The sequence below is a fragment of the Pelophylax lessonae genome (assembly GCF_965119305.1).
Source record: "Pelophylax lessonae genome assembly, chromosome: 8".
Classification (NCBI taxonomy): domain Eukaryota; kingdom Metazoa; phylum Chordata; class Amphibia; order Anura; family Ranidae; genus Pelophylax; species Pelophylax lessonae.
Window position 1 is genome coordinate 4,416,497 of NC_138775.1, and position 12,978 is coordinate 4,429,474.

Consider the following 12,978-nt stretch of genomic DNA (forward strand, 5'->3'; position numbering starts at 1 on the left):
CGGGACAGCCAATTGAAACATTCCAGCACATGGACAGTCCCCGTACCCTATAAATAGACCCGATCTGGCGGCCATTTCACATTCCGCTTTCTGCCAGTGTAGGGAGAGGTCTGCTGTGCTCATCAGAGAGAGTTTGCTAGACACATATAGCGCTGTAAAGATCCACAAAAGTCCTTTAGAGGGCTGGTATTTCGGTATAGGCCTAGTATCTTTTGAGCTTAGGGAGAGGTATCCTGTGGTTGCTTTAGGGGCAGTTAGAGATCGGCTGCATTCACACAGAAATCGCTTTGTCAATGTCCACCAAAGTCATTTAAAATGCTCCAATGTCGTTTTAGGGTCTATTACAGTCTCTTTACTATAGGGCCAGGTATCCTGTGGTTACTTTAGGGGCAGTTAGAGATCGGCTACAGTCACACACAAATTGCTCTGTTAATGTCCACAAAAGTCATGTAAAGGGCTGAAATTTTTTTGGTATTGCTGTGCAGTGCACTAAAAAGGGGGGGGGGGGTGAGGGAGGGGGGTAATCCACAGTATAATATACTTTTTAGAAAGCATATTATAGTGGATTAGTAGTATTATTGTGCACTGTGCAGCATTGTGATAGGTGTGGTGGTGAGACTGAGCGTTTCTGCAGCAACACCACACACAGTGACAAAAGCACTTATAATGTATTATAACTGGTGTGATAGACCTATTACCCCCCCCCCCCCAATGCCACATATTGAAGTGGGGTGTTATCTGAGTAAACTTTTTCAAGTGTATTTGTGTCATGCAACAATATTGCCTCGTTTGCTGAGTGAAGTCTGGTACACACAGCGCCAAACTCACTGGCCAATTTTTTTAAATGGTGTGCTACACCAATGCCACATATTGAAGTGGGGTGTTATTTAACAGTATAATTTTCTAAGAGTGTATTTTAGTCCTGCAAAAATTTGGCGTCTCGCTGTGTAAACAGTGCTACACACAGTGACAACAGTTACTGGCCAATTATTTGTAGAACTGGTGTAATAAACCAGTGCCCCCCCCCCCCCCCCAATGCCACATATTGAAGTGGGGTGTTCTCTGAGTAAGCTTTTTCAAGTGTATTTGTGTCATGCAACAATATTGCTTAGTTTGCTGAGTGAAGTCTGGTACACACAGCGCCAAACTCACTGGCCAATTTTTTGAACTGGTGTAATAAACCAGTGCCCCCCCCCCAATGCCACAAATTGAAGTGGGGTGTTCTCTGAGTGAGCTTTCTCAAGTGTATTCGTGTCATGCAACAATATTGCCTAGTTTGCTGAGTGAAGTCTGGTACACACAGCGCCTAACTAATTGGCCAATTTTTTGACCTGCAAAAATTTGGCCTCTTGCTGTGTAAACAGTGCTACACACAGTGAAAACAGTTACTGGCCAATTATTTATAGAACTGGTGTAATAAACCTGTGCCCCCCCCCCATGCCACATATTGAATTGAGGTGTTATTTTACAGTATACTTTTCTAAGATTGTATTTTAGTCCGGCAAACATTTGGCCTCTTTTGCTGTGTTAACTCTGCTACGCACAGTGACAACAGTTACTGGCCAATTATTTGTAGAACTGGCGGACTGACGGACCGGCAGATAGGGGGGAGAGGCAGGCAGAACTTGCATTGCAGAAGAGGTAGAAAGCAGACTGCAAATGTATCAGGAGCGAGTCATCAACCATGTACAGTCACATCTGGAGCTCCCAGGACGCCGACACATGGCTCCGCAGTGTGGGCTTTTATTAATGTGTCCGTTGCTGACACCAGCCTTTGCAGTCAACGTATATGTCGCGGTAAGCCCAACACTCACCTAGGGACAACCGCCTTAAGAAGGCACCTGAAATCCCATCACCAAGCCCAGTGGGAGCAAAACTGTCAGAACCCACAAAGCCACACTCCATGCTCTCACCGTCCAGCCTCTTCTCCTCCCCCTTCTCCTTCTCCTGTCTCCTCACAGTTGTCCAACACTCCACCTTCCATGATGCCGTCGCCACGTTTTTCTGGAAAAAGGCAGGTTTCTGTGGCTCAAATGTTGGAGCGTAAAAAAAGGTGTCCGACAGGTGTCCGAATACATCGGGTTAACGGCCGATGTGGACGCTCTTAGGACTGATGAACCTCAGGACTACTGGGTGGGCAGGCTTGACCCCTGGCCAGAGCTTGAACAATTTGCAATGGAGCTGTTGGCTTGCCCCCCGTCCAGTGTCCTGTCCGAAAGGATGTTCAGCGCAGCAGGGGGGATCGTGACCGATAAGCGCACTCACACCTCACATTTATAAAAATGAATGAGGCATGGATCTCTGAGGAATTCAACACATGTGACCAATAGACCAGGTTTCATCGAAATTCCTCATGCCAGGCCACAAATATCCGAAAGACCGCCATCCACCCACAACAATTCCTGGTCCTGGGCTTCGCTAAATACAGCGGCATAAAAGGCATTTCATGTCCATTGAATGGCTAATTTTTGCAGCCTATATAGGCCGACACTTACTGTTCTGTGTACTGTGAATGCCTAATGTACCTCTAGCCATCATATACTACGTTCTTTGCTGTCAGTTCAACCCATGTGAGCTCATGTTTGCGGCCTAAACAGTTCGCCACCAACTTGTTTATACTGTGAACGCCTACTGTACCTCTAGTCATCATATACTACGTTCTTTACTGTCAGTTCAACCCATGTGAGATCATGTTTTCGGCCTAAACAGCCCGCCACCTACTTGTGTATACTGTGAACGCCTACTGTACCTCTAGCCATCATATACTACGTTCTTTGCTGTCAGTTCAAACCATGTGAGCTAATTTTTGGAGCCTAGTATACTTTTACAAGTGTATTTGTGTCCTGCAACAATATTACCTCTTTTGCTGAGTGAAGTCTGATACACACAGTGCCAAACTCACTGGCCAATTTTTTGAACAATTGGTGTGATAAACCAGTGGCCCCCCAATACCACATATTGAAGTTGGGTGTTATCTGAGTATACTTTCATAAGTGTATTTAGTGTCCTGCAACAATATTGCCTCTTTTGTTGAGTGAAGTCTGATATACACAGTGCCAAACTCCCTGGCCAATTTTTTGAACAACTGGTGTGATAAACCAGTTGCCCCCCAATACCACATATTGAAGTGGGGTGTTATCTGAGTATACTTTTACAAGTGTATTTGTGTCCTGCAACAATATTGCCTCTTTTGCTGTGTTAACTCTGATACAAACAGTGCCAAACTCACTGGCCAATTTTTTGAACAACTGGTGTGATAGACCAGTGGTCCCCCAATAGCACATATTGAAGTGGGGTGTTATTTAACAGTATACTTTTCTAAGATTGTATTTTAGTCCTGCAAAAATTCGGCCTCTTTTGCTGTGTTAACTGTGCTACACACATTGACAACAGATACTGGCCAATTATTTGTAGAACTGGTGTGATAAACCTGTGCCCCCCCAATACCACAGATTAAAGTGGGGTGTTATCTGAGTATACTTTTACAAGTGTATTTGTGTCCTGCAACAATATTGCCTCTTTTGCTGTGTTAACTCTGATACAAACAGTGCCAAACTCACTGGCCAATTTTTTGAACAACTGGTGTGATAGATCAGTGGCCCCCCAATAGCACATATTGAAGCGGGGTGTTATTTAACAGTATACTTTTCTAAGATTGCATTTTAGTCCTGCAAAAATTTGGTCTCTTTTGCTGTGTTAACTGTGCTACACACATTGACAACAGATACTGGCCAATTATTTGTAGAACTGGTGTGATAAACCTGTGGCCCCCCAATACCACAGATTGAAGCAGGGTGTTATCTACACAGACACATGGTCTAGAAAACACGGGCAGGGAAGGTATATCACTTTTACTGCCCACTGGGTGAACCTTCTGACGGCCGTTAAGCATGCAACCCGTGGCACCCGTGTAGATTTAGTTGTACCACTACGGATTGCAAGCAGGCCTGCCTCTTCTTCTCCTCTTCCTCCATCCTCCCTCTCCTCCTGGGCTGACTCCTCCTCTTCCGCTGCTACTCTCTTCTCCTGCGCCACCCAAGATCCCCAGAACCTATTTCACATGCCAGGTGAGACGTTGCCATGCTGTGCTGTGTCTGTTGTGCCTGGAAGCCAAGAGCCACACTGGTCCTGCACTCCTTTCAGCTTTGCGTTCACAGGCAGATCAGTGGCTGAGACCGCTGAATTTGTCAGTTGGTAAAGTGGTGTGCGACAACGGTGCCAATCTGCTGAATGCGCTGAAACAGGGCAAAATAACACACGTGCCATGCATGGCACATGTCCTGAACTTGGTGGTGCAGCGATTCGTTGCCAAATACCCTGGGGTTCAGGACATTTTGCGGCAGGCCAGGAAAATCTCTGGCCCTTTTCGAAGATCTTACACAGCCATGGCTCGCCTTGCTGAGATTCGGCGGTGACACAACCTGCCCCTCAGGCGTCTTATTTGTGACTGCCTGACGCGATGGAACTCAATGTCGCATATGCTCGATAGGCTGCTCCAGCGGAAACATGCAGTTAATGACTACCTGTTCGAACTCGACAGGACAGGTTCTGGGGAGCTTGGGTGTTTTTCACCTCGCCAGTGGCTGCTCATGTGGGACGCATGCAGACTTCTGCGGCCATTCGATGAGATCACCAAACTGGTCAGTCATGGCCAGGGCACCATAAGTGACATCATACCTTACGCCTTCTTTCTGGAACGTGCATTGCATCGTGTCATTGATCAAGCCGTCGAGGAGCAGGAGCAGGAAGATGAGGAAGTCGCAATGTTGGATGAATTCCCAGGGGGTGCTACTCCATCTGAGACAAATCAACAGCAGGAGTCTGAAGAGGAGTCAGAGGAGGAGGATGGTGCTGGGGGGGATGAGGAGGAGCAAGAAGAGCATGCTTTAAACCTTTCTGGGATCCCTGCTGTTATCCTTGGATGGGGGGAGGAGAACGAGGACGACATTATCCTGGATGATGAGCGGGAAGCAGGCCACTATACCGCTTCCAGTTTAGTGGGAATGGGGGGCCTACATGCTGCAGTGTTTTAAGGGGGACCCCCGTATAAAACACATAAAGGCCAAGAACCAGTACTGGGTGGCAACGTACTTAGACCCCCGGTACAAACACAAAATGGCAGAAATGTTACCACAATCACAGAGGGCGGTCAGAATGCAGCACTTCCAGGCCTTGCTGCATTCTGCTTTTCCATGCGCTGGCAGAGGAATTTCCAGTCACAGAGAGACAGTTGCGGGTAACAATCCAACAGCGCCGGCAAGAAGAGGGCGGTTGGAAGATGTCTTGGTCACTTCAGATATGAGATCCTTCTTTCAGCCGAACAATTGACAGCTGTACTCCGGATCCAGCATGAGGGAACGCCTAGACCGACAGGTGTCCGACTACATCGGGTTAACGGCCGATGTGGACATTTTGAGGAGTGATGTATCCCTCGACTACTGGGTGGGCAGGCTTGACCTCTGGCCAGAACTTGCACAATTTGCAATGGAAATGTTGGCTTGCCCCCATCCAGTGTCCTATCTGAAAGGACGTTCAGCGCAGCAGGGGGGATCGTGACCGATAAGTGCACTCGCCTAGCTCATGACAGTGTAGACTACCTCACATTTATAAAAATGAATGAGGCATGGATCTCTGAGGAATTCAACACATGTGACCAGTAGACCAGGTTTCATCGAAATTCCTCCACCCACAACAATTCCTGGTCCTTGGCTTCGCTACATACAGCGGCATAAAAGGCATTTCATGTCCATCGAATGGCAAATTTTTGGGGCCTTTCAGAGCCGACAATTATTTTTTCTGTGAATGCCTAATGTACCTCCAGCCACCAAATACTAAGTTCTTTGCTGTCAGTTCAAACCATGTGAGCTAAGTTTTGGAGCCTATACAGGCCGAAACTTACGGTTCTGTGTACTGTGAATGCCTACCATACATCTAGCCATCAAAAACAAAGTTTTTTGCTGTCAGTTCAAACCATGTGAGCTAATTTTTTCAGCCTATACAGGCCGAAACGTACGGTTCTGTGTACTGTGAACGCCTACCGTACCTCTAGCCATCAAAAACTACGTTTTATGCTGTCAGTTCAAACCATGTGAGCTAATTTTTGGACCCTATACAGGCCGACACTTACGGTTCTGTGTACTGTGAACACCTACCATACCTCTACCCATCAAAAACTAAGATTTTGGCTGTCAGTTCAAACCATGTGAGCTAATTTTTGCAGCCTATACTGGCCGACACTTACTTCTGTATACTGTGTGAATGCCTAATGTACCTTCAGCCACAGAATACTATGTACTTAGCTGTCAGGTAAACCCATGTGGGCTAATGTTTGGGGCCTGGAATGGGCGATACTTACTTCTGTATCCTGTGAATGCCTAATGTACCTTCAGCCACAGAATACTTAGCTGTCAGGTAAACCCATGTGGTCTATTTTTTTGTGCCTTTTATGGCCGACACTTACTTCTGTTACCTGTGAATGCCTAATGTACCTTCAGCCACAGAATACTACGTTCTTAGCTGTCAGGTAAACCCATGTGGGTTAATTTTTGGGGCCTGGAATGGCCGACACTTCTTTATCCTGTGAATGCCTAATTTTTCAGACTGGAAATGAAAAACAATGGGTCTGTAAAGGTTCCGCCAAATTGTGGAATTGCGGACCCACTTTACAGATGTGTGAATGGACCCTATATGTATTAGACAATGTATTTACCGACTGCTGTCAGTTCTGGCTGATTTATGAAAGAAAAAAAATATTTTTTGCTGTAAAAAAAAAAAAAAAAAGAAAATTTAGGGCAACTTTTTCGATTGCAATACTTCTGTTATGACATTGTCCATGTGCTGGGACTATTTGTGCACAGCTAGTACATCTTTTTTGGCTGCAAATATGACCTAAAGGTTTTTAAAGTTCGCCTCCCATTAAAGTCAATGGGGCCCGCCATGAACTCGCGGTTCGCAGACTTTTGAGAAAATTTACCACTGGCGTTCGCGAACCGCCCCGGCCAATGTTCGTCCATCACTAATGCTGGTTCCCAGAGTCCTTCTCCTGCCAAAGTTATGGTAGAGATGCTGGGTCCCAGAGTCCTTCTCCTGCCAACATGTTGGTAGATATGCTGGGTCCTAGAGCCCTTCTCCTGCTATTGGTACCCTGACAATAGATCACCCAGAGGGTAACGTTTTTTTTCTCAACAAAAGTGGAGTTACGCTTTAAGTCTGAGTGAAAAATAATGGTCCAGCCAAATGCCATCATAGCCACCTTCCAACACCTACTCTCCATCACCTTCTTTTCTTTCTTGCCCAAAACTCCTCATGAAATTAAATGGGGAGTGAAGCTTTAGTTTTATTAGGAAGACAAAGGGGGTTGATTTACTAAATCTGGACAGTGCAAAATCTGGTACAGCTGTGCCCAGTACTCAATCAGCTTCTAAATTCAGCTTGTTTAATTAGGTTTTGACAAAAAAAAAACTGGAAGCTGATTGGCTACAACGCACAGCTGCACCAGATTTTGCACTCTCCAGTTTTAGTAAATCAACCCCACTGTGACTTCTGTCTCTGCATTTGGCTTGTTTTTGCTGCTATCAAACTTTGTTGCTATCGACAAATGTATACCCACCAAAACCTAAGGGCTGCAGTACTCATTTTTTAGGAAGATTGCTGGCTATGGCATGTGTCCCCACTTTTAGGCCTCTTGGTCCGGCCACTGCCCCAGTTTTTCCTATCTATAAAAGAAGGATAATATTTTTAGGATGACAGCTACCTTTGACTTTTGTTTCTGCTTTTAGGCCTCTAGTCATTGCTTCCAACATCCGATGACCCTGGACAATTGTTACCCAACCAATCCTAAGTGTTGTAGCTTTCCTTACTGACTATAACCTGTGCAGTCCAATATAGTTTTCAACTGGTGGCCCGTATAAGAAGTAACTAGAAAATAATGGAGGATAAAAGAAAAGCCATGTTCCTTTTATAATGTTTTTTGTTTGTTTTTTCCTATTATAATGTTTTTTTTTTTTTATAATGATCACTCTATCCACTAACTAACCAATAAAAAGTCACAAAAAAAAAGATTTGGTCTCTTTAGGAACAAAACTGTATTTGATGAAAAATTCTTAATATAAAATAATTTAATTAATTACTTATTAATATTAAAACTTTGAACTTAAAAAGTGTGAAAAAAAGATGAAAACGATTTCAGTGGATTTTATTTACAATTCAAATGTTTATAACTGTACAAAATTATATTAAAAGGGTTCTCAAGTCACAAAGGTGTTATAAATTAAATCTTAAGAGACCTTTAATGAGACTTTCAGCTTTGTGTTCCCACAACGCAGCAGACGGTCCTGTAGGACTTCCAACATTTTATATAAGAATGAACCTCTCGCTGGTACAAATGCCTTCAAGTATAATGTGAAGACAGACCGTATCTGTATTCCTTTTATTATTTCCTCGGAAAGATAATTGTATTATTGTTCAATTACAATAAATATAAGCTGATAAAAAAATCAACAATATGATGAATCTTACAAAGGTTACGTCTCTTATTCTTGTGGGTCTATCAGACCATCCACTGACCATGAATGGACTTTTTGTGCTCTTCCTTCTCATCTATCTGATGACTCTTATCCTAAATCTTCTTATTATTTTCTTGTTTCTCACTGACCACCATCTGCACAACCCAATGTATTTTTTTCTTGCCAACTTGGCCTTTCTGGACGTGTGCTATATATCAGTGACCGCACCAAGGATGCTCTTTGATTTGGTCACAAAAAAACGATCAATATCCATTCCGGCCTGTGTAGCCCAAGTCTTTTTCTATCTCTTCTTTGCTGGCTCAGATGTTTTCTTGCTCTCAGCTATGTCCTACGACCGCTACATTGCCATCTGTCACCCTCTACATTACAAACTAATTATGTCTTGGAGAGTCTGTGTTCGTATATCCTCTGTGGTCTGGTTTGTAGGATGTTGTAACTCTTTTTTTCATACTTTATTTTTGGTCAGGTTGTCCTTCTGCAGAATAACTCCCATCCACAACTTCTTCTGTGATCTTCCACACTTATTTCAAATTACATGTACTGACCCCTTCATAAACACGGTGGTCGTATTTGTAGCAGGTGGTGGTCTTGCATTGGGAGCCTTTCTTTTGACCTTTCTTCCCTATGTCTATATTTTCAGTACCATCCTCAGAATCCGTACCAAGACTGGAAAGAGGAAAGCGTTCTCCACCTGCACCTCACACCTCACCGTGGTCTTCATCTTTTATGGCTCTTTCATTTTTATTTACTTGGTTCCCTCCTCCAGCAATATGTTCAGTTTAAATAAACTGCCTACAGTCATATCTGCCCTCATTAACCCATTGCTGAATCCTCTGATCTACAGCCAGAGAAACAAAGATCTCATGGAGGCAATTATAAGGTCTTATTATCACTAGTGTTGAGCGAACACGGACTGTATTATTCGTGTTCGTACCGAATAATTGGATTTTTGTTACCCGAACACGAACACGGACACTTTACTGTATATTCGGGTAAAAATCCGTGTTCGGTCGTTTTATTTCCGGGTTTTGCATGCTTTGGCGCTCTTTTCATGGCGGGCTTTCAACAGCCAATCAACAATCGTTTAACTGGTGTGCCTTAAGCCATCCCAGCCATGCCTGCAAATGTCTCAGTAGCTGTGATTGGCCGCCTGAAGCATGTGACCAAGTCTTTATAAGTTCGAGGCAGCCGCAGCGGCGTCATTATGCTGCTTAGATCAGGGACAGAGCACACATCAACGTGCTGGCTGCTGATTAGGGAAAGATAGGCAGGAAAAAACCATTTGTGTCCGGATAGAATTGAGGGACAGGTCGGAGTGTTTAGGCAGGGCGAGTTGTAGGCATTTTAGGGATAGAGTCTGCTGAATTATAGGGTCAGTGTGTTCTACAAACTACAATCGATATTGCTGTGTGGGGTGGGGTCTGCACTTAGTTCTCCTGATCTACGATCTCTTCTCAATCCTGTTAGGGACAGAGTCTGCTGAATTTTAGGGAAAGTGTGTTCTACAAACTACAATCGATATTGCTGTGTGGTGTGGGATAGGAGATAGGCAGGTGTCAGTGATCCACATCCATTTTTCTGTGTGTGGGCTGCAGTGAACACAATCTTTTTGGGGTGCAGTGAACACAATCCTTTTGGAGTGCAGTGAACAAAATCTTTGTGGGGTGCAGTGAACAAAACCTTTGTGGGGGTACAGTGAACACAATCTTTGTGGGGTGCAGAGAAGACAATCCTTGTGGGGTGCAGTGAACAAAATCTTTGGGGGGGTACAGTGAACACAATCTTTGTGGGGTGCAGTGAACAAAACCTTTGTGGGGTGCAGTGAACACAATCTTTGTGGGGTGCAGTGAAGACAATGCTTGTGGGGTGCAGTGAAGACAATCCTTGTGGGGTGCAGTGAAGACAATCCTTGTGGGGTGCAGTGAACAAAATCTTTGGGGGGTACAGTGAACACAATCTTTGTGGGGTGCAGTGAACAAAACCTTTGTGGGGTACAGTGAACACAATCTTTGTGGGGTGCAGTGAACAAAACCCTTGTGGGGTACAGTGAACACAATCTTTGTGGGGTGCAGTGAAGACAATCCTTTTGGAGTGCAGTGAACACAATCTTTGTGGGGTACAGTGAACACAATCTTTGTGGGGTGCAGTGAACAAAACCTTTGTGGGGTACAGTGAACACAATCTTTGTGGGGTGCAGTGAACACAATCTTTGTGGGGTGCAGTGAACAAAACCTTTGTGGGGTGCAGTGAACACAACCTTTGTGGGGTACAGTGAACACAATCTTTGTGGGGTGCAGTGAACAAAACCTTTGTGGGGTACAGTGAACACAATCTTTGTGGGGTACAGTGAACACAATCTTTGTGGGTTGCAGTGAACAAAACCTTTGTGGGGTACAGTGAACACAATCTTTGTGGGGTGCAGTGAACAAAACCTTTGTGGGGTACAGTGAACACAATCTTTGTGGGGTGCAGTGAAGACAATCCTTTTGGAGTGCAGTGAACAAAATCTTTGTGGGGTACAGTGAACACAATCTTTGTGGGGTGCAGTGAACAAAATCTTTGTGGGGTACAGTGAACACAATCTTTGTGGGGTGCAGTGAAGACAATCCTTGTGGGGTGCAGTGAAGACAATCCTTGTGGGGTGCAGTGAACAAAATCTTTGGGGGGTACAGTGAACACAATCTTTGTGGGGTGCAGTGAACAAAACCTTTGTGGGGTACAGTGAACACAATCTTTGTGGGGTGCAGTGAACAAAACCTTTGTGGGGTATAGTGAACACAATCTTTGTGGGGTGCAGTGAAGACAATCTTTGTGGGGTGCAGTGAACAAAACCTTTGTGGGGTGCAGTGAACACAACCTTTGTGGGGTACAGTGAACACAATCTTTGTGGGGTGCAGTGAACAAAACCTTTGTGGGGTACAGTGAACACAATCTTTGTGGGGTACAGTGAACACAATCTTTGTGGGGTACAGTGAACACAATCTTTGTGGGGTGCAGTGAACAAAATCTTTGTGGGGTGCAGTGAACACAACCTTTGTGGGGTACAGTGAACACAATCTTTGTGGGGTGCAGTGAACAAAACCTTTGTGGGGTACAGTGAACACAATCTTTGTGGGGTACAGTGAACACAATCTTTGTGGGGTGCAGTGAACAAAACCTTTTTGGGGTAAAGTGAACTCAATCTTTGTGGGGTGCAGTGAACAAAACCTTTGTGGGGTACAGTGAACACAATCTTTGTGGGGTGCAGAGAAGACAATCCTTTTGGGGTGCAGTGAACACAATCTTTGTGGGGTACAGTGAACACAATCTTTGTGGGGTGCAGTGAACACAATCTTTGTGGGGTGCAGTGAACAAAACCTTTGTGGGGTGCAGTGAACACAATCTTTGTGGGGTGCAGTGAAGACAATCCTTGTGGGGTGCAGTGAAGACAATCCTTGTGGGGTGCAGTGAAGACAAACAATCCTTGTGGGGTGCAGTGAACAAAATCTTTGGGGGGTACAGTGAACACAATCTTTGTGGGGTGCAGTGAACAAAACCTTTGTGGGGTACAGTGAACACAATCTTTGTGGGGTGCAGTGAACAAAACCTTTGTGGGGTACAGTGAACACAATCTTTGTGGGGTGCAGTGAAGGCAATCCTTTTGGAGTGCAGTGAACACAATCTTTGTGGGGTACAGTGAACAAAACCTTTGTGGGGTACAGTGAACACAATCTTTGTGGGGTGCAGAGAAGACAATCCTTTTGGGGTGCAGTGAACACAATCTTTGTGGGGTACAGTGAACACAATCTTTGTGGGGTGCAGTGAACAAAACCTTTGTGGGGTACAGTGAACACAATCTTTGTGGGGTGCAGTGAACAAAACCTTTGTGGGGTACAGTGAACACAATCTTTGTGGGGTACAGTGAACACAATCTTTGTGGGGTACAGTGAACACAATCTCATACTTCTGAAGCTTTGAGGGTGCTGCCTGTTCTATACTCCTCCTCCTCCTCCTCATCCATCCTTTTAGGTGTACAAACAATAGTAATTGGGGCCTAGTGTGCTTCTGTACGTGTGAAAAACATACACTTTTTTTGATCATATTTCCTATTCCGTTATTGAATAAAAACCTTTGGGGCTCAATTAAATTGCGGAATAGTCTGTGTCTGTACGTGTGAGATCCACCTTTCCAAGTTTTTGGGGTTCATCTCATACTTCTGAAGCTTTGAGGGTGCTGCCTGTTCTATACTCCTCCTCCTCCTCCTCCTCCTCATCCATCCTTTTAGGTGTACAAACAATAGTAATTGGGGCCTAGTGTGCTTCTGTACGTGTGAAAAACATACACTTTTTTTTGATCATATTTCCTATTCCGCTATTCAATAAAAACCTTTGTGGCTCAATTAAATTGCGGAATAGTCTGTGTCGGTACGTGTGAGATCCACCTTTCCAAGTTTTTGGGGTTCATCTCATAATTC

The 12,978-nt window shown here is 44.6% G+C and overlaps 1 protein-coding gene across 1 annotated transcript; it reads left to right on the plus strand.

The window, feature by feature from the left end:
- Positions 1 to 8,536: 8,536 nt before the first annotated feature.
- On the plus strand, positions 8,537 to 9,421 carry LOC309561947 (olfactory receptor 5V1-like; the record flags this gene model as incomplete). Its single annotated transcript, XM_082266035.1, has 1 exon — positions 8,537 to 9,421. The coding sequence occupies exon 1, from the start codon at positions 8,567 to 8,569 to the stop codon at positions 9,419 to 9,421; it is 855 nt and encodes a 284-aa protein (XP_082122161.1). The 5' UTR covers positions 8,537 to 8,566.
- Positions 9,422 to 12,978: the final 3,557 nt, after the last annotated feature.